The 21,883-nt window shown below is 39.3% G+C and overlaps 2 protein-coding genes across 2 annotated transcripts; both read right to left on the bottom strand.

The window, feature by feature from the left end:
* Nucleotides 1–71: 71 nt before the first annotated feature.
* DNTTIP2 (deoxynucleotidyltransferase terminal interacting protein 2) lies at nt 72–8,918 on the bottom strand. Its single transcript, XM_074599437.1, has 7 exons — nt 8,532–8,918; nt 5,737–7,484; nt 4,116–4,251; nt 3,325–3,420; nt 2,797–2,961; nt 1,716–1,825; nt 72–223 (listed from the first exon to the last, which is right to left on the bottom strand). Exons 1-7 carry the CDS (start codon nt 8,910–8,912, stop codon nt 130–132), a joined length of 2,730 nt encoding a protein of 909 aa, XP_074455538.1. The 5' UTR covers nt 8,913–8,918; the 3' UTR covers nt 72–129.
* Nucleotides 8,919–8,924: 6 nt separating this feature from the next.
* GCLM (glutamate-cysteine ligase modifier subunit) lies at nt 8,925–21,874 on the bottom strand. Its single transcript, XM_074599457.1, has 7 exons — nt 21,542–21,874; nt 18,716–18,781; nt 16,971–17,055; nt 16,156–16,212; nt 14,525–14,727; nt 13,185–13,299; nt 8,925–11,121 (listed from the first exon to the last, which is right to left on the bottom strand). The coding sequence occupies exons 1-7, from the start codon at nt 21,659–21,661 to the stop codon at nt 10,952–10,954; spliced, it is 816 nt and encodes a 271-aa protein (XP_074455558.1). The 5' UTR covers nt 21,662–21,874; the 3' UTR covers nt 8,925–10,951.
* Between the last annotated feature and the right edge of the window lie 9 nt (nt 21,875–21,883).

The raw sequence follows: 21,883 nt of genomic DNA, 5'->3' as shown, positions 1-21,883 counted from the left end.
GGAATTCCCTAAACTTTAATTTGCACATGAACTGCAATCTTCAAAAAGAAAAAAACACCACAACCAAAGCATTCTGTAAAAAATTTTATAACAAATAAGTTGTTCCAGCTTGTTATTTTTCTTCAAGTCTTAATTGCGAAATTTCTTCTTCTTCCGATTCCTCTTCCCTGCTGCAAAAGCTGCTCTTTCACTCATGATCTCCTGATACTTCTTTTTATTATATCTGAACAAAATAGATAATTTACTTTTAAGCATCGTAAATCAAAGTTCAGGAAAAGATAACATGGAAAGCACTCTACATATGTAATTTGCCAAACGGAGTTCTCTCATGTTTTCCGCGTCAGATTTCTTTAATTTTATACATTTATGCATAGGTAAAGGGAAATCACACTTGAATTAATGATAAATGCAAGTAAATTTGTTTTGAAGTAAATTTGATTGAAGAATCATTAATTTTGGCATAACCAGGGGGTTCTTCAATGCATATGCAATCACATTCTGGACAGTTTGCTAAAACACTGCTACTGCTCATAGTGTGAAGACTCACCCATTTCGACAACACTATGGACAAATTACACCCATTTTTATACTGCGCTCTCAGCAAACTCAAGATAATCCACTTTACTCTACTCAAGACCGAAAACTGAGATGAGATTAATACTAAACAATGAACAGGATATACTTACTGAATACGAGTTGCTAGCTCCTCTAATACAGATTCTTATGTACCTGTACTGATTACCACAATGGATTACTGCACGCTAAGCAGTACTGAGGCTTTTAATTGCGACACTGAAACCTGACAAATACCTGCACTAATGCTGAAGTATCTGGCTAAAGCCCTCAATTAGCCACAACATAAATTAACTGATGAAATTTCAAAGACATTAATTTTTAAAAATAGCTTCTAATAAATACTTTATAAATCAGGTCAAGCCAGAAAACAAGTTAAGAAATAGCTATACTAACTTGCCTTCCCAACATTAATAATTAATTTACAAGCTTGACAACATTAACCTTATAATCCCAAATCATGTACTTCCAAGAAAACATGTCATTATGTGAAAAAAGAGGTGCAGATTATCATCATGTCATAACCAGTATCAAAATGAATCAACTAAGCGATCCACTCCAGAAATTGTAGGTTAGGCAGACATTAATTAATCCAGACTTCTACAGCAATTTTGATTCCTATGACAGGTGACAGACTGACATGCTTATAAAATGAAATCATATAAACTTTAATAGAATTACAGTCAGCACTTTTATACCAATTACGACCAGAAAAAATATTCAGTCTTTAAACACCAAAAAAAGAGTGCATGTGTTGGCATAAATCACTCATATTCAGAGCCCTTGGTTTTTGGTGTAAGCCTGTGCAGACTCTTGTTTTAGAAGTGAACCAGAATAGGGCTGATATGTTATCTCTTCAACACTGACATTATTTTAAAGAGTGGCTGCCAATAGCGATGACCTGAGTTGGATAAAACCCTTTCATGAATGTAAAAAATATGCTGTCTCAGTCTAATTATTCTGTTGCTTAGATCTTCTCCATGGCAGCGCTGCCGGAGTGCTAAAACAGACTAAAAGGTTTTCTTTGAAGTATAAAAAAAAAAAAATAATACAAGCTGACTAAAAACCACAAAAAAGTGACTTAATTAAAAATACTCCTCTCTTACATAGGGTATTAGAATTACAAAACTGTTTTTAAATACCTTCTAAACTCAGAATCCGCAAGCAGCTCTTCAACAATTGTTCTCTTCCTTTGTTTCTTAGGGATTCGACTATGGTAGAAATCTATGGGCGAATCAACCACAGTTCCAACCTAGAAAAGAGAAATGAAAACATTATTACTGTACTGCAAGATGTCCATTATTTGGGTTTTTTTTTTTTATTCCTCAGCGACGAATGTAAAGACACCTACAGAGAAGATCAGAATGGTATCTTAGAAGTGCAAAATATCAGAAGAATTAAGCAATGTTTTGTAGGCAGAGTCACTTTTTGTCTCATTTTTTAGTGCACAGAGGAGGGCCTGAGCTTTCAGACTGTTGAGTTCAACACTGAACTGCTGCATCAACACATCTTAACTCTTTCCCCTTTCTGTCATTGTGGTGGTTTTGCTGATGGCTACACAGCAGTTAATCCAGCTCTAACACAAGGGCTTCATCCTGGAATGCATCACATTTATTTGCAACCAGTATGTTAGCCAGTTCTGATGATTTGGGTTAGCAGTGGAGATACAGGGTGTGAAAACAGACCTGCCAGAAACATAAAGCAAGACCCACGCTTGAGAGTGAAGTGATAATATTTTGAGAAATAAAAACCATTTCCTCAAGAATGCTAACTATTCAAACAGGCGTAAGTAGATGGAAGCCTATTTCTACAGTTTCTGCAGTAATTATTTTCTTTATGCAAACCACTACAAAGCTGAGAGCTACAGCAGCAGAAATTCTGGCTGATCACAAAGCTGGCTGTCTCCTTTCAAATTGTATCAGCTAGTAAACAAATAAATGCAGTTGTTAAAAAAGGCTGTTACTTCGTCCACTGAGGGTTTAGAATAAAGATGAAGACAGATGTTTGTTCAGTACTATGAATCAGCTGAAATTAAAACACCTAGCATATACACGTATGTAATACAGAGTTAAGCAGTTGTAAACTGCAGCCAAGTAATCAAAATACTTTAATAATTAAGCTATGAAATGAAATCAACATAGAGGTTACCTACAAATAGGGAGGGAATAAGAATAGCTGTTCAAAACTTCAGCAGTACCATGCCACCTTCTGCTGCTTCCTTACCTGGAAGTACTTGGGTAGACCATCTCTATCATTCTTCTTATAAAAATGCTTAGGGTCCAATGAAGCTCTCATCTTCAAAACTTTAAGGTCATTTTTCAGTTCACTTGTGATTTCTGGGGCTTTCATACCAAACCAACCGTCACCCGTTGTTTTTGCTCGCTCTGCCTAGGATGCAATACCAAGAATAATAAATTTGCATTCAGCATTAGGACAGGATAAAGCAGGGAACTCTCCCCTCCAAAAGCGGATAAAGCATTTAGAACATAGCTCTGTACCTTTAAAAAGCATATTTTATGACCCTTATAATAAGAAGGTTATCATCACTGTATTAATAACAGATTTGTACCATCTCATCACATTATCTTTCACTTCACTGTCCTGGTGGCTCACAGGATGGCTCAAGGAAGACACTAAACTGCAGTTCATGGTCCACTTCCAGTGAGGCCCGTTATACGCACACAGTTCCAGCATGGGGCTTTCTACCAAAGCTTGTTTTGTTACTTCAGGCATTATCGGCTCTTCACTTACCCTGCGCTGTTTCTTTAGCTGGTGGAGTGATTCCCTGAAGGGTGGGACACATTCTTTTTTTTCAAAATCTGGAGTTATTATACTCTTCTGCAAGAGCTGTAAGAATTTTTTTTAATGTTAGACAGTCATCTCACGGATATAAATTTTACTGCTTTACTGTATTTACAGAACCTACTAAAGGAATCATGCAGAATCTAAACAAGCGTTATAATACAATACTTGAGCTTCTCTGATCTACAAAAAAAAAGTAGGAGGGATCTTCAAAACAGAACCCTGGCCAACAACAGAAAGCAGTTGGCTAGCTCTGGAAGAAGCGAAATAGCAAATGCTCTAGAATAGAGAGTGCTATCACAAATGAGCCTAAGAAAACAGTCTCAATGAAAATAACACATTTCCTTTATCTCAACGGGTGCTTTTGAAATAAAACTGCCAGTTCTGTATTAGGGAGAACACAGAATTTATTTACTGAAATTCATTCTTGCTATGGACTAAATATCTTGTTAGCAGACCTTCAGCTCATGTACGATCAGGCAAAACTGCAGGCATAATCAACTTTATTTTACAAGATAATGCTGGTATTTGCACTGCTTTTCAGTTTCTGAAGTGTCACATATATTTAAATTCTTACCATTAAAACCAAATGTAAAGCTACACTTTGGCCAAAAAGAATGGAAGTTCTCAGAAAACCGTAAAACAGGATACTTCTTTAAAAACAAGTAAGCCAACCTTATTAAATTAACATATTTGTGTTACTATAGTCCCAGATAACTGCATAATTGTAAACATGTTACCTGGTCCTTCTTTTTCTCCTTCAGTTGTTTAATTACACTTGATCTAGGCTTCTGTTTTTTTGCATCAAAACTAATATATAAACCTCCAAGCTTCTTGACATTCAAACCAGGGTCTATGCTGCTGGAAAGATGTAAGCTACAAGAGAAATAGTTAATGATTAGAATATTGTAACAAGCATGCATCTAAACCACCTGCTGTCCTCTGAGACAGATAAACAGAAAAAAAAAATTTCTTATTCTTCCCACTTAGGTTCAGTTCTGCAATGATTTTAAGTCTCAGTATCTAGTAGTACGTAATTTAGAGGTGAAAGATGGGCAGGGGGTGGAAATCATGCCATTGTATGAAGTGAGAGTTTGTTAAAAAACAGTACCCGTGGAATCACTTCCACAAATCCTTCACATTAATGCTAATGCTGTATTCTTATCTTAGATATTACTATCTTCTATAAAATTGAATTCTGAATTCGTTTAACCTTGCCAAAAGAACTCATGACCAGCACCCTTCTTCTATACATTGAGAAGCCTGCTAGCTAAAGAGAAAAAAAAAAAAAAAAAACAAATGCAAAAGCACAAACATAGAGGTGGTAAAAATACTGTCAATTCTTAGTGAAAAGTATGAAGAAAATAGAATTCATCCTCAGAATGTTTAAGTCCTTGTCTGTGTAAAAGTACTAGGAATAATGTTATTAAACATTTCAAAGCTAGTATTTTTTCATTACTTCATTCAGGCATCCAAAGGAAAGTATCCACCAACAATAAATGATGGCTGACTTAAAAGGAGGTTTTTGATGACAAGAATGCTTAAAAGCTATAAAGTATTGTGGAGAAATATGGTAATATCAAAAAAAGTGCAATATTTATTTATTGTAGCTTGAATGTTTATTAATACAACCCCTTTACAACTGCCTATTAAACTGTGACTAATCTTTTATAATACCTTTACAATGAATGCTTGGCTAAGTTTTTGCAAGACCTCTGGCCTTCCTGAAGATTTTTGGAAGAATAAAACTTATTCATCCAACCTAAACAGAGTATTATGCTCTAAACATATGAAGCATACGAAGATTTTAGCAGGAGTTGGACTACAAGAGCTCAAGAGATCCCATCGAACCTAAATTGTTCTATGATTCTGTGCTGGGCTGATCTCACTTTAAGTGTCACCGTCCCACAGCACAATAAGAACTGAAAACATAAAAGTATATGCAACTGTTTAGGATTAAAAAGCGCAATCTAATTAGGCAATGTGTAACAAATTTACTGGACATTTTGTTCTTTATATCCAAACTAAAAAAATAAACTATTAAGAAAACTGTGACCTGAATAAGCAATTATGTCAGCCTGACCCGTTTAAGCCAGTATCACATTTTATAAGCCAAAAACATACAAGGCCTCCAGATGCCAGTTCTCTTCTGCTATATACAAAACTGAAAAAAACCCAAACCCTGAATTTATGGACTGCATTTTTATTTTATGATCTGTGCGACCCCACTTTCTATATCAATATGACTTATGTGATGAGACTGCTCCCTTATTTATTCGGCATCATTTAGCACTTAATGTACATATCCAATGAATATGCTTGAATGAAATGCAGATTCTTTGTTCCCAAAACGATACTTACACATCAATCTGATTTTTCAACAAATCATCATCTTCATCTTTCTCATCTTTGTCTATCAATTCCTCTTCAGCCTCTTCCAGATCTGAGGATTCTTCACCTTTTTCACTGCCTTCATGCGTACTTTCAGCATCACTAGCTTGGTCTACCTGATCTAGATAATACTTTTGGCTGGAACTCATGCCAGGCTCAGTATCGATTACAAAAAGCCCTTCGGCATGCAGTGAACTGTTTTTCAAAGATTTCTTGGCGGAAGGAGTCCTCTTATCTGCCTCTTTATAACACAGATTCTCTTCAACTGTGTCTATGTCTGCCACATCACTATTTTCAGATTCATCACTTTCATCTTTGCTCAGAAACAATGCAACAGAATCATTTCCATTGCTTGATGTTTGACTGCTGTGGGATACAGATTCAGCATATTCTCCTGTTTGGTCTTCACCACTGTCTGCACCGATTTCAAACATCCTACATCTACCAATGCTATCAGTTCTTTGTGCAACAGCTACATCCTTTTGTGGGCTGCTCACTGCACTAGCTTCCTCACCCTTTCTTAATTTATCAGCATGAGTGAAAGACTGCTGTGCACCTGCCTCAGCATCTGCTCTTTTGCATTCTGGAATTTTTTTACTTTCATTTGGTGTTATTTGCTCTTGGGATTCTAAAAATTGTTTGGGACTCATGCAATCAGTCAAAGAGAGATTCATATGGTTTAATTTCCCCTCCCTCATAAGTATTTTACTGTGTTCTTCTTGTATTTGTCCACACGCTCCCTCTGAATCGTCTACCCCAACAGACTGTCTATTTTTTCCTGCTTTTTTTCCAGGCGATTCAGTGTCACTAAATTTGATTTCTGTAAGACTGCTGGGTATTACATCATTCAAAACCCCTTCTTGCACGTCACTACAGGTTGTTTTGGTAGGTTTGGAAGAACATTTGCTTTTAGGTGAACTGGGTTCTTTGTTATCCTCAGTGACAGAGGAAGCATCTTCTGTGTCAGAGACAAGTTCTGCAGCAGGTCTAGAATCAGACATCTTTACTGGCTCAGATTTAATGGTGTCTTCTATTAAGTTCTCATCTTCTGAAACAATTCTGTTTCCTTTCTCAGTCTGCTTAGTAATTTCTGCTTGTGATTTCATTTGCATGCTCCTTGTAACTCGTTTGGTAGTGATGGACGGTTCCATATGAGAACTCAAGCAGCATGACTCTGCATCAGAAATATCTTCACTCTGGGCTTCATGAACTGTATCTGGCTGCAATTTCTTTTTGCTTTGCCTGCTTCTTGTACTTCTGGTAACATTAGGCATCCGGACACCAGAAACAGCGGAGGAACAAGACTCAGCTTCAGAGATATCATCTTCATCCAGAATTCTGCTTAACTTACTTGGAAAAGCTGTCTTGTCACGTCTTTTTTTGTCAGGAGAATCCGGTTGACAAGGAATTACAATTTGCCGTCTTCTTGTTACTCTTACAAACAAAGGCGTTTGAAGACCAGACACTGCAGAGCAGTTTGATTCTGTTTCTGACACATCCCCATCAGTTTGTGGTTCAGCAACTGATTGTACTGAATAAACAGTTGTGTTCTCATTTCTAGTAATTTGCTTCTCTGAGCTATCACTGACGTCTGACTTTGTTTCTGCACATTCCACCTCTTCAAACTGAGATTCCTGAACTACCTCTCGCTTGTGAATTGACTTACTACTCCTTCTAGTCCTCGTAGACACAGGAGTACTAATTTCAGCAGATGCCACCTAGAAAAGGAGTAAAAAAGAAAAAGGTGTGCCATTGACAAATAAAATAACCCCATAAAAAGGATGCTACGCAAATCACTAACAAATCTTAAACAAATCTAATCAAGCTGACAACATATTACGTTTCCTTGCATAACACTATCTATGTGGAAAAAGTGTTAACAAACCAACCCTTGCTTATCTGTTTGTCTACCGCCTTTTGGTCTAAGGCAGGATAATAAACACACACATCAGTTAAGAAATATAAACAAATATCTTCTAATTCTAAAAAGTTCTGGCAAGCTGTCACGATGAAGCTGTCACAATCCAGAAGCGTCGTTCAGAAACATTCAAAAATTTGCTCAACTATAAAGCACTGAAGCCTAGCAACTGGCAGAACATGCCCCCAAATGGTTTCCATAACCAATTTCAGCAGTCTTAGGAACAGACTGGCCTCACAGCAACTGCAGCACCAGGTATAATCTGGGGCATCTTCTTTAACGATGCTTTTAAGTCACCTGGAAAGCAATTCAAAATTTTGGAAAGAAAAAACACTCTGCAACATCAGGATCTTCCCAAAACACAGAACGATGTTGGAACGACAGAAACCACGCTACATAAACGATCTGCATTTACGCGAGTGGAAAACCCCTAGAGAAATACTATAGTAACTGTGGTACAAAGGAAAAAAAGAAACCAAACAACAAACAAGCAACACCCTAACCTTTAACTCGCAACGTTAAGCGTTTAGCGACCCACAGCGGCTGACAGCCCTGACGAGTGAAGGCGGCGGCAGGGCAGGCCGCGGCAGGCCGCCGCTGCGGCACCGGCAGGGCAGCCCGGCAGCCGGGCCCGCTGCTGCCCCTGCCCCGCCGCCGCCAGCCCGGCCTACACCGCCGCCACCACCGAGCCCCACGGAGCCGTCGGGCTCCACCGCCCACCCGCCGCGGACACCGGGGGAGGCACGCGTGGGGCGGCCGCGTGTGCGTGAAGATGGCTGCTGCTGCCGCCGCCGCGCCGCCTCGCACGGCGGGTGGCGACCGGCTGCCCGCTCCCAGCCCCCCTCACCTCCGCCGCGCCAGCGGGCACGGAGGGGCTGTGGCTGCCTTCCCCGGGCCGCGCCGCCTGCTCCCGACGCCGCGCCGCCGCCCGCCTGGTGGCCACCATCTTGTCAGCCGCGGCCAGCCCTGCCCGCCCCTTCCGGCGGCGCGGCGGGCGGGCGGGGCGAGCCCCGGCCTCCGAAGGGCAGGTCATAAAAACGGGTAAAAAAGGGACAGTGAGGGGAAAGGGGGTGGCGTGTGGGGTTTGCGTGGAAAAGCCGTGCGGGAAGCGCAGAGCGGCACGCCCCGGTGAGGGAAGAGGGTGGTACGTACCACCCTTAAGCAGGATGCTTACGACCATTTTATGACAAAAGCGTAAAATAGCGTTATGGAGACGATGAGAATCCATACAAAGCACAGATTAAAAGCCCACAAGAATTTCAAATTTTAATTCAAACTTTCAAGTTTCTCACGGAAGGAAATCCCCTCTCTCCCACCTCGATGCAAGACAAATTAGTGAGACAGCCTGATAAAGTGTTATGCTATCAGTGACTCTAGAAAAATAAGATTATCATGTCTTAAAGGGTACTTTGCTACAGCAGGCAAGTTGTTAACAGCTTACAGAAAGGAAATAAATAATTATCCCATTAGAGCAGCCTCTAGCTGGTTTTAGCTCAATTCTTGTTTTGTAGCATTTCAATTTACAAAACTGAGGACACGTGAGCAATACAATACAGAAAGTCAACAGCCAAACATTTACAGATAGTCACCAGCAGCCAGCACACAACTGGTAGGGAAGTTTAAAGTGAAACTCATGTAATTTTGAGACTCCGATACATGCCGACCCAACACTAAAAAAAAGATCGAATTTTGATTAGGTGAAAAAAATTCAAGCTTTTATTGATGCGTTACTAGTTCCAGTTCCTCCCCTCTCTTTTACCAAAAGAACTGAAGTAGTCCAGGAGAATTTCCCAGTATTTGCCACCTACAGATAAGATGCTTGAGGACTCAAAACGTAGCTTGAAAAAAAATTCATCTTTTAACTTAGTGGAATGGATTATAGGAAACTGACACTCTCGACTACCTACAGGCATTCTAATCCCACTAGCTGCCTATGTGACAGAATTTGAAAGATGTTGGTGAAAATTCATTCCTTTACAGTCCAAAGTTCAAAAATACGTACAACTAAGTTAATGAGTACTACCAGTATGAAGTCCTGCTCCTACCTGAAATCAAGAGGCAAGTGAGTATTTCAGATACTCAGCATCAAGCTCCTGCTGAACTACAAGTTGAGCATTTGCTATCTATTCTGATTCAAAGGCCATGAAAATGAAAAGGCCTTTTAGACAGAAAGGCTACATTAAACCAGAAGCCTTGCCTTAGCTGCAGCAATCTCTCTAGGATTCAAAAGCCAGCATGCTAAGCTGCTGCCTAACAGAAATAGACCTAACTTGAAGCTAACCCTTGCTTGCATCCTTTCTGATTGGCACTCAAGCAAGAAAGTTTCCTAGGCAACCCCAAAAGAAGCCATCCATTTTACACAATCCTGTAGAGAACAGCTTCAACACTTACTGTCTGTTCTGACTTGGCCGATTCTGATTTTGTAGTTCACAAGTATCAAAAAAAACAAGCCACAGTAGAGAAGACAACAGGCACAATTCAACTTTTCATGAACAGATTTGTTAATCGCTTGTTTTCAATTCTTATTTTAAACATTCACACAATAATACATTTTCTATTTCAAACAGTAAAGATGCCATCGCACTTGTGCAAACACTAAACAAAGCATATTGAGGCACAAAGAAGCCAGAAGGAATTCAAGTAATAGTCAGAAAGTAATTCGGAAGATGCATTTTTTTCTAAATCATAGACGTCTTTTACACTATATTAAAAATAAACTCATTCTCCAATCCACACAAATTAAACAGCTGACTTGCCTATATATACATACCAAGTAATGAGATATCATTTTAATTTTTTGGGGTAATTTTTCATAAAAGATTACAATTTTCTAGAAAAACTAGTCCCCGAATGCTTGAAATCCATGTACCTACCAGATAAGTAACTATTATTTAAGAGAAATTAATTTTTTTAAAAAATAAAAATATATAAGTTTCTCTATACTACCTAATGGCAGCTAAAATATAATGATAATTTTACAGTGAACTGGTCATACAAAGCAAAATATTTTAAACTGTTTCTCTAGAGATAATTTCATTTGAAAACAAACAAACCCAAAATATTTCATATTTTAAATGAACTGGTCAATAGGTTAAGAAAGAAAAATAGTGTTAGAACACCACAGACTCCTGCTGACATCACACTGAATAATTACAACTTTTGGTCTTTGTTACAAATGCTGTAAAAGTGTCTCTATGAAAAAAAGCAATGTTCCCCCCATCCCCAAGAAATTAAAACAGTAAGCCATTTAAAAAAAAAAAAAGTGTTTTAAGAGGCATTTCTTTTAGCTTGCATGATATAGCCTTTGGACTTGATAATTCCTCTGCTTTTAACAATGACCGAGTACCGGAGAAGCCATAAAGGAATCCACTCATGTGCTTTCGTGTTCTGGATGCTTTCCTGAAGAACTTCTTGGAAACTTGCTTCACAAAGTAATTCTGAAGTTAAAAAGGGATATTCATGCTTTAAATAATGTCATGTAAACAGCTGCAAAAAGCAACACTTAGTAAGAGAAGCCTTTTCCTACAGTCAAAAGTCTTAAGCAGTGCCAGATACTCCACAGATCCACTCCTCTGGAATGGATGTAGGGTGAAAGCAGCTGTATATTACAGAAGAAATTTTCAGGACACTATTTTTGCAACACTGAGTATTTCCCACAAAACTAATTAACTGAGATTTTTACAATATCAAATGGACTTGATCAGCAGAGCCATTAGCAGGAAGAAATGAACATTAAATTTGAGATATTAGCTAAAGAAACCAGGGGTAACACGTAAGCCTGAAATCAGCAAAGTACTGAGCATTCTCAGTTACCTCTGCAGTCACTGGAAGCTCAGTATTTATAGTATCTCGCATAACTAGGCTCATAATAACCACAAGCCCAGAAAGCATTAAGAAAAAATGGGCTTAAAAGCCACAAAGCGGAAAAGGAAGGCAAGTACAAATCCTCCTAGCTTCCTCTGGAAAGTCAGTCAAGGGAACAATCTCTTTGATGAGGAGTGTTCCCAAAAGATAGTCTCAATAGATCAGCTGACCATTAGAGAAGATTTAAGCTTAGCAAATAATGCATAAGTGAACCGTTGCTTCCTTTGTTTTCTATCCAAATCATCTTCTCCTTCATTTCACGACTCTCAATATACAGTATGTATTAAATTGCAAGTTACACGCTGGACCTCACAGGACATGGAAATTGTATGATTGAACAGCAATTCATCTTGTATGCTGCCAGAGCAGTGCTGATACAAGCACTGATGAAATTCATTAGTTATAACAGTAGTACTATAAAGCATGCACTTCATACATAGCATTTCAAGTGGTTTTTTTTTTCTTTGGGTGGGAACGGGAAGAAAGGAGAAGGAAGGAAAAGTATGGTCATCATAAATAGTTGGTCATAAGGAAGAATGTAGCGAAGGAATAAACTAAATATTGTTTAAGACTTCTCACAATTCCAGGAAGATATTTAGGGGATCATTATAGCGAAGAAGATCAGAGGATGTTTGAGAGAAACTAATAGAATAACCCAGAGTACTCTGGGGAGCTGGTAACTCAGAGCTCTAGAGTATAAGGAAAGCCTCCAAGTCCTTCAATCATTTAGTAAATGAATCACTGCAGAAAACAAGTAAAGAATTTACACCAACTCTTTTTGCAATAATTTTATTTTAAGAAGTCACTACTTTGAAAGAATCCTGCTTAAAGTGTAGTAGTTTTACATGTTGTCCTGGTTTCAGCTGGGATAGAGTTAATTTTCTTCCTAGTAGCTGCTGTGGTTTGGATTTAGTATGAGAGTAATGTTGATAACATATATTGCTTTAGCTGTTGCTAAGTAATGCTCATATTAAGTCAAGGACTTTTTCATCTTCCCATAGAAACCGAGAGGGAGCACAGACAGGACAAGCTGGCCAAAGGAATATTCCATGGCATAGATCATGCTCAGTATATAAATGGGGCCTGGAGGGGACAGGAATCCACAAATCGCCGCTCGGGATGGGCTCATCATGTGGTGAGCAGTTGTATTGCATCAGTCATTTTATATATTCTTTTATCATTACTGTTATTATCTTCTCTTCCATTACTATTCTACTCAACATTTCTATGCAAGCTATCTCACAGACAAGTTCTGGGCCACTGGATTTTCATTTGTCATTTACTGGCCTTCAGCAATACAGCTTTCATTTCATTCTACGTTTTGTAGAAATAAGCTATTTTTTGAACATATGCAATATAAATTCCTCAGTAGTTAGTTCTTCTATTTACTTCATTTTCTCTGATTAAAACAATTTCAAGAAACTGTCCAAGGCTGGAAGACTGCCTTTTTCCCCCCACTTTCTTGAAGCAAAAGCAAGAATTTAATAGAAATATTTTACAGCGGAGAAACTTTTAGAATCCTTTTTTCTGGATTCAACTGTAACAAACTCTGAACTTCGGAGAAAGATTACTCCCAATTCTGTACTAAATAAATACATATAGAAGTCTTCTGTTAACTTATCTGGCAAAGCCTTACCTTTTGGGTCATTGTGAGTTAACAGCTGTATGTCAAACTGTTTTGCAAATGCTGTGAGATCAGGTGGCATCACACAACAGGAAGCTAGGTTCACCTGATTACTACTTGGTTTCACCTGAAAGTAACAGAATACTTTTATAAGAAAATAATATTTATATACTTATTTTAGTTGTTTCCCCCATGCCCTTTATTGCAACAGAAATTTTGCTTTGAATAATTTGCCTTTGACCATTGTTTTGAGGTCTGAACAAGGCTAATTAATTCTGCATGATGCTGAACAGGCAACTCCTACATCAGCACAAAGCCAAAAACAAGAATAGGATCTACCTTCAGGTGCTGCCATAGCAAAATGAGTTACTAACCCATTCTGGCTTCCTGTCTGCTGTGCTCCCTGAACAGCAGCAGGGCTTTGGGGTTCCCCCACCCACCGCCCGTAAAAACATTATAGGGACATTACTTTGAAAATGACTTCAAATAAAATAAATCCAGATACATTTTTATTAAGGATATATAATTTGCAGTCTTCTCGCCTTCAGGTAAGTGCCTAAATCAGATTAAGTTAAAAGGAGCACTCTTCCACTGACTCTCTCTGCTCATCACAAACTGCATTCATGATCACCATGCAGGTAGTCATTAATCCCCTCAATTATCCTCCTCTCAGTATACACAAAACAGCAAGGAGCACAAATCGGGACTCTCAGTAGGACCTCTTATACAGATGACATACGTAGACATACTACATAAGAGAAGTATTTAAAGAACTAATAAGGAAACCGTAAATCCACAAGCTTACATGAGCATGGGCACATACTAGTACAGACCTCCATCACTCAAATGTTACGAGGCAATTCGTCACACTGGACAACAAAGTATTGTGCCACTTCATTCATAGCCTGCCTTCCTCTTTACATTTAAGCTTAGCATTCAAAGAGCATTTTTCCAAGGGGAAATCCCTCCATTCATAACACCATTTAAAGTGAAAACAGCTGTTTTCAGATTCACTAAAATAAATCTGAAGGTTTAAGAAAAACTACTGTTTACACTCCTTCCTAAATATAAAAGCATTCCAAACTCAAACCTTCAGTACTTCAAAGAACCTGCTACTGAACAGACCTGTGGTTTCCAGCCTTTGCTGGTCTGTACGTAAGAACACTGAACAAGTGACAGTCACACTTTGAGCCTCCTCCACCTTAAACAACATTGTGACCATCCATAAGATGCTGAAAATAACACGGATAATTAATATTTTGTATATAAACCTGTTTAGAACAACGTGGCAGCCAACAAAACAACAGTTTCTCTGCCCTAGAAATGCTACAAGTAGGAAGTTTTGTTCTCACCTGTGCCCACAGATACAGCTCCTCTAACAGTGTTTTATCTAGGTCAGAGGTACCTATGGCAACGATCTTTTTGTTTTGAACTAGATTTTCAAGTTCTTGCCAATAAGGTTGCAAATACTCCAAGGAGAGGCTAGTTCCATCTTCAATGGGAGGCGGAGCAATAATGACTGAGTCTAACTGGGCAACTCCGAGGGCAGAACATGCTGAGGAAAAAAGACACAGACACTGCAAAGCCTTTTATGAGATACAAACATAAGCAGCATGACTCCTCAAATTCAGAAAACCCCACACCTCCTGCTTCACTCTCCTAGCTTCCCATTCACCACTTGAAACTCTGAGCTATCAGCAGTCAAGGATAGTGACACAATGTTTTTAGCAAAGAATCAAATATACAGCTGAACACCAAGTTTCAATTGTAGGTCTTGTGGAAAAAAAAACACAAACAACAAATCATCACTCCCACCCCACACACAAAGTGTGGAGCTTTTTTCTCCTTTTTCAATGTGAAAACTATATTTTTTGTCTCTGAAGACAGTGGTGACATACACTTCTTGATTCCTTTACTCTCAATTTCTTCCAAAATTTGTAACTCTCACTCTGAAGTATAACTCAAGTACAGAGCATGGACTAGGAGGTCCCATCCCTGGAAGTATCCAAGGCCAGGCTGGATGGGGCTTTGAGCAGCCTGGTCTAGTGGGAGGTGTCCCTGCCCATGGCAGGGGGGTTGGAATGAGATGATCTTTAAGGTCCCTTCCAACCTGAACCATTCCATGATTTGGTATGTGTGAGGAATTAGACTGAAAGCACACTGAATATGGAGATTTTAATTGCCAGAGAGCAGTGGCAAGTCTTGGAGTATCACTGAGCTTCAGGAATGATGCAAGCATGAGGCCTCTTCTGCACAGCAAAAAGAATAAAACAAAGTAGCTAAGTAAATTATTTTCTTATGGAGGAGGATTCTATCAATGTATTTTTAACAAATGGTAGTACAACATACAATAAAGAGGCTATTAACTGGGGCATCAATAGAAAAGAATGATGTCTGATCCTATGTTCTTTGGTAACCCCTTATGCCCAACTATCTTCTGAAGTGGTAAAGTTTAGCGCTGCTTACGATTACTGCTACATTAGGCTAACAAAACTTTATGTACCAGTACAGCCATAGTATTGTATTTTCAATAAAACTTAACTATTTCATCAGCTGCTTGCAGCATTGTTTTATTTCCTAAATTATCTCTGAAATACTGCACAGTTAGTAGCACAGCTCATAATGTTAAAAACAACTAGCAATTAACAACAACTGGTAAGAACGATTGTATCACAGTTACTAAAACATCACACGCTATTCACTTTTTAACAAGTTTTGTGTGAAAGAATAAAAACTTGCTTCTGCTTGGAGCAAGGAATCAGACTTAAGTTTGTGGACCCAAGGTTACAGCAATACACGTTTAATAAGTTTACTGACCGAACTAACGTGTAAATAGACTCGATTACCTAAATCTCTCTTAACAGGAAAACAGTGATTTGTGACAGTCACTAAATACACCACTTAAATGGAAAAGGTTCTAATTTTATTTCTAAATACTAAAGTAAAAAAGAAACCCTACCAGAAGTTTAAGTTTCACACTTACCCAGGTCAACTGCATCTCTGATTGATGAAGAGTTTGATCCAACGATGAAAAGTTTCGCTATTTTCAAAGAAACTGGAATCAATAACTAGACAAGCCAGCTATTATTAAGTATACCGCTATTTACTTTTGCTATATACACTACTTATGAGTTCTTGGGTAAAGGATTCTTAGAACATACACTAATTACTTGAAAACTGGAAAAAACCACAACTTTCTGAAAGGTGACTGCCCAATAAAGACACTGTTCTCTTAAATTCCAAAGTTGTTGTGCAGTCTCAGAATCATCCGGTTAGATGATCTAATAAGCTGAAAAGCTAGGACTTAAGCATCAAGAAACTAAGCAATAACCACAACGACCTGCATAAAAACCCCAAACGTAATAGTACAAACAGACCTCTTCACAACTTACTGAGACTCAAAATGTACTACTGTTAGTTTGGACTGCCTCCTTCAAGTTCATCATATTCAACCTGGAAAAATTATGCAAATAAATGTGCTTCCAATGCTATTTCTTAATTGCATTATCATCTGTAATATTTTGTTTCAGAAAAGTCAAAGATTCACAAAATACACTTAAAATGTCTTGAGGGGATATAAGTTAAACTAGAAAAGTGGTGAGCTGCTTTAAAGCCTGGAGTATGAATTCAGATCTGTCTTAGCCAACTTCTAGATTACCCAAAGTACGACAGTGTGCACCAATGTCATTTGACTTTGCAATTACAAAACACAGTGGAAAAACATACATATACGAAGATCCTACTAATGACTGCACATGAAACCTTTTTATGCCACTGGATTTTTGACTACGTTCTTACCTGAAACTTTCAACTCATCCCTTTCTTCAGGATTTATTTTTTCTATAGCTTGAGCTACAGTACATTCCAGAACCTCCAGTATTTCCTGCAGTAAGTACATGAGACTTAGGGACAACTCTTCAAGAGGAGACAGTGAGTTCCTGAAGAATGTTTTTAAGCAATTTAAGGGGGAAAAAAAATAAAAGTCTTACAGCAGTTCAAAACAAAAACTGTATGAAAATGCAATGACAGAAAGAAAGTAACCCAATGCTTCTTCATCTCTGAGGGGAGGTCAGGAAAATGAAGGTATATAAAAGGCCATATATGTATATGCCCCTAATACAAAAAAATTACAAATTATGGCTAAGAATTTTTGGAATAAGATTTAGTAGTGTTTTGATTTTCTGATGTGAACAGATTGCTGTGCCAATTCAAACTGCCTTGCTTTAAAAAAGCCTCATGACCAGCTAAAAAAAAAAAAAAAAAAAAAAAGCAGAATTAGGGGGTTTGGGTGTTAGGAGGGAACATCTTTGCATAAAAGTACTCTGCAATTTGAAACTGAAAATTAACAAAGTTTCAGAGATTTCACCCTCTGACCTCATTTAAGACTAGGCTGACATCTCACAAGGTGACTTATTTTAAGTCTTTACCCACATGAAATTGTTATACACACACACCCCACCACGCCCCCAACCAAGAACTCTCTGGTAATTTTTGCTGCCCTACCAAGAAATCCTTAAGCAAGTCTTTGAGTTATTCCATACATTCAGCATTTTAAACAAAAGTTAACTTTTTTCAGTTACTGCAAAACACTACAATTCATGAAAGAATTTGGAATTATGCAGTTAACATGTTCTGAGTTTAAAACCTTGCTTATAATAAATAATTAACTTTAAATGGATCAGTACATCTTAGAGACCAATGTTTGTTGTTTTTTTGAACAATCATTAGATGTTCCACAGATCATTCAGAAATAACTGCCTCACCACACTCCAGCGCGGAATGCAGCAATGTGCAGTTGATGCCACCATTACACAAGAACTGGTAACAAAACCCAAAGAAACAGTCTGGAGAGTTATTTAGGGTTTTTGTTTGTTTGTTTCTTTTAAAAGAAACATGATAATATTTCACAGAGCAAATACTCCTTTTAGTGGAAACCAATTACTGCTTTGCTGAATTTCAGAAGCAATAGTGAAAGAGAAGTATGCAAATACACCAAGATCTTGACATCAGATGCCCATGACTGTGATTTTAAGAATTATGTGGAAGTCTTCAGCCCTTAAGGGAAAAATTGCCACTTCTGCATCTTCAGAAATATTTCTAAGACAACCAAGGCTATACTTCAGAGTTCCCCTCCAAACAGGATGATCTTCAGCTATCTAGTTCGTCATCTCCATAGTTTAGATAACTCTCCATTGAGTTTTTACAAGCACACTAGCAAACTTCTAAGGTACACAGATTTATTTTTTTTTTGTGATTGCCCAACAACTACCTTGAAATCTTACAGACCAGGACTTTTATTTTGCTAAGAATTACCTTGTTTGCCATCAACAGGATTCTTTACTTTGGTATTTCATAACTTCTCCAAATTTACTAAATATTAGGAAAAAAAAGTGTGCAACAGAAGTACTCTTTTAAGATATCTGGAGCTGCACATAATTTTACAGGAATTTAATACACTCATTTATATTTTAAAAGGTGCAACCAACTACATATTTCTCTGTTTTCACATGTAACATGGATACCATGCATAACACCTCTCCTACCTGATTTAGGTCTTGTCCAATCTTTGAGCTCCATTCAGTCAGCGTTTTCTGAATGCAGTCCCGCACCTACAAAATATTTTTTTCATATTGAAGTGTAGGTATGTTACAGCTGTGCAGAAATATAGTGATTCATAGGTGTGTAGGACAGACTGAGCACGTGAACTCATGAAATCATTCCTTCAACCACAGAAGATTCTTCCTTCATAGCTTCCATCTGAAACTTGTCCAAACTAGTTTACTTAAATATTTTCCTCTCCTCTTTCACAAAGAGTTTTAGCAGTAATACAAGTACTGTACTTCAATTATTTCTCAGACCAATGCCATCTTTAAAGGAAAGAACAATGCTAAGCAACAAGAACTAGGGTGTGGGGTGCTGTGGGGTTTTTTTGCGTAGAGATTCTAAAGTTACAATGCAGTCAGATAATAGCATACATGCCGTGACATTGTTAGAAATGAGACATTGCAATCAACCACTAAATACTCGTTATATTAATTACTTATCTTTCCAAGATGCATCTGACCCTTTTCATTTACTGCCTACCTATACCACTGTGCCAAGCCACTAATGCTTTTAAGTCGTTCGTTACTGAAGGGGGAACCTTCAGATCCTACCTCACACTTGCATTTTTCCTGCATCCACCCATGCAAAATAAACTTAACTAGGATTCTGATCATGGATTTTCTTGAACTTAGTAAGGCATAACTACTAAGTCTGAATCAGCTAATTAACTGCAGATTGCACCAGTGCTTTAGCTGTACCAACACTCTACCTTCCCTCTGATACGTCTTGGGGGTTGTTATCCTGCAGGCTAAGTAAACGCACTGTCAAGACTGCTATCTGCCACAGGTATGGAGCACTTCCACGAGCTGCTGCTTTACTTCACTTTTAGCAATATATTTTATAACTGTGTGGATACCTACTTTTTGTACCATTAAATAGCAATTTCCTGTGACACCTAACATTAAGAGAGCTCATAATGCTATGGACAAACTAGAAGCCACTCCCACAGTAAAACTGGATATCACAAAGTTTAAGACGTAATACAGTAGTAATACTTTGTGAGCACAAGTTCTATACACTCTTTCCCAGTCATTTAAAATGGCATGAAAAAAATAACTGAGTTAAAAAGATAAGAATTAACTCCTGCACACTAAATAGTTACCCACAATGCTGGAACTCTTTAGTCTACTTTGATGCAACTTATAATGTTATCTTTTCCTTTCCAAGGGAAAGTGAGACAGCACTAAATATGTATATTCTATATATTGCTACTCTGCAGCTGTCACACTTTATATTTCTACTGAAGTTAGTATGCACAAGCCTCTGTCTCCAAAGTCCACCATTCCCCTGCACTCAACACATGTGAGAAGTGCAGTGTATTTGACTGCTTTGACCAGCTTTTCCAAATACAGCTGGTCATTCCCTAGCATCCCCTACGTTCCCTAACTCCTAACATTAGTGTTCATAGTTTGCAAAATTTTAGCTTATGTTCTGCCACTGAGAACTATACAAACACTAACTACACCAAATAGAAGAGCGAAAAGTCGATTTATTTCTGATAAGTAATGCCAACTATTTGCTTTTGGAATTACAGCAACTCTGGAAAGCAGACAGCCTTATGTTTAAATGCAGATTTCCCTGTAAACAAATGAATTTAAATATCTTAGATGATTAGTTATGCACACTAGCCACTCTTTATTTAACAACTCTCCAGAAACTATTCATGCAAGGGTGCCCATTACCATATTACTCTGTCTTTGCTACAGAATCTAGCACTATTTTACACAGATCACAGAATGTTGTAATAAGCAACCAGTCCAAATAAAAAAAGTTATTACCACGTGACAACTAAATAAAAGTATGATGAATTCTTCCTTCTCATTACATCATCCTCCCAGTCGCCTTTCTTACCATTTGTGCATGGTTAATATGCAATCAACCAACTTCTAGGTTACCAACAGTGCTACTACAGAGCAATAACCAGCCAAACCCATAGTTCTTATGATGATTAAATGGCCATTTTCAGATTACTGTGTCATGACGAGACAGCAAATACAGTGAGGTTCTGAAGTTCACGGCCACAGGATCTCCAGCCATTTTATCAGAGTTATTATAAGTGTTGACACATACTGCTAGAGGTAACAGTTTTTAAGTGGTGATTAAACAGTTCTTTCAATTTTTTTAATAAAGAATGACAGCTGTACTTCAATAAAGCAGCAATGACTAATTTTCCTGAGACCTGTCACCACCAAGAAATTATTAAAATTGATTTCAGGTTAGAAAAGAGAGTGTTCACTGTTTGCAACCCAAGCTCACGCCTTTTCATGTGTTCCTCTCGCTAAGGCAGTACCAAGGGCCTCCTTTGCCACTAGAGACAGCACTTGAACTGGCAAGCATTTTAATTCCTAATTCCCCGACAGCAGAAACACGGTCTGGTTTCTTCAGAGAAACTCAAAGACAGCAAAGCGCTTCCGGGGGCACGGTAGTGGTGGCGAGGGGGAACTGCTGCTACTGAGGCTTGTCCTGGCTGGCCCTTGGACCCCTCGGACTCGCCACACCGCCAGCCCGCTGCCCTTCCGCCGCGCTCCCTCAGGCGCTCCCGCGGCCCGGTCGGCCCCAGGCCGTTAAGGCAATTAATTAAGACCTCTTCCCCTGCATGAGGGACACCAGGCGGCCCTGCCCAGCGCCACAAAACCGAGCCCTGCTCCGGATAACGCCTCGGTCGCTCGGACGCCCCACACCGCCCGGGATGGCCACCCGCCGCCGCACCGGCCGCGGCCCACCGCGGCGCCCCGAGGGCGAGCCCCGGGTCCCGCCCCGCTCACCTCCTCGCCGGGGGTGGCCGGGCACTTCTTGCGCAGGCAGCCCCAGTTGAGGAGGTTGCCGGTCTGCAGGGTGAGGGTGCCCGCCCGCTCCAGCAGGGCGCGGGCGCCGTCCGTCCCCATGGGGAAGGGCTGGCGCTACGGCGGCGGCCGCCGGGCTCCCCGCGGCACCGGGCAGCGCCGTGACTCAGCACGAACAACGGCGGCGGCAGGGGCGGGAGGAACGGTTTGTAACCGTCCCCGGTCACATGGAGCGAGGACAATGGGCGGCGGGGCGGGCCCGGGGCGGGCAGGAGCCGCTCGGCCGCGCCTGCGCGCCGCCCCTCAGCGGGCGGGGGCCCTCAG

This window comes from Larus michahellis, chromosome 8 (genome assembly GCF_964199755.1).
Source record: "Larus michahellis chromosome 8, bLarMic1.1, whole genome shotgun sequence".
Classification (NCBI taxonomy): domain Eukaryota; kingdom Metazoa; phylum Chordata; class Aves; order Charadriiformes; family Laridae; genus Larus; species Larus michahellis.
Note: the sequence above shows the minus strand (reverse complement) of the source record. Positions and strands in the feature narration are given on the sequence as shown.

Excerpts from the sequence above, each read along its gene's own strand:
- DNTTIP2 (XM_074599437.1), bottom strand. The coding sequence starts at position 8,912 with ATGGATTCTCATCGTCTCCATAACGCTATTTTACGCTTTTGTCATAAA. Across the intron at positions 3,421-4,115 it reads AGGAGAAAAAGAAGGACCAG|CTCTTGCAGAAGAGTATAAT; the intron begins GTAACATGTTTA and ends AAATTCTTACAG. Across the intron at positions 1,826-2,796 it reads GTCTACCCAAGTACTTCCAG|GTTGGAACTGTGGTTGATTC; the intron begins GTAAGGAAGCAG and ends TCTCTTTTCTAG.
- GCLM (XM_074599457.1), bottom strand. The coding sequence starts at position 21,661 with ATGGGGACGGACGGCGCCCGCGCCCTGCTGGAGCGGGCGGGCACCCTC. Across the intron at positions 16,213-16,970 it reads GGATGAGTTGAAAGTTTCAG|CGAAACTTTTCATCGTTGGA; the intron begins GTAAGAACGTAG and ends CTTTGAAAATAG. Across the intron at positions 14,728-16,155 it reads CAGAGATGCAGTTGACCTGG|CATGTTCTGCCCTCGGAGTT; the intron begins GTAAGTGTGAAA and ends TTTTTTCCTCAG.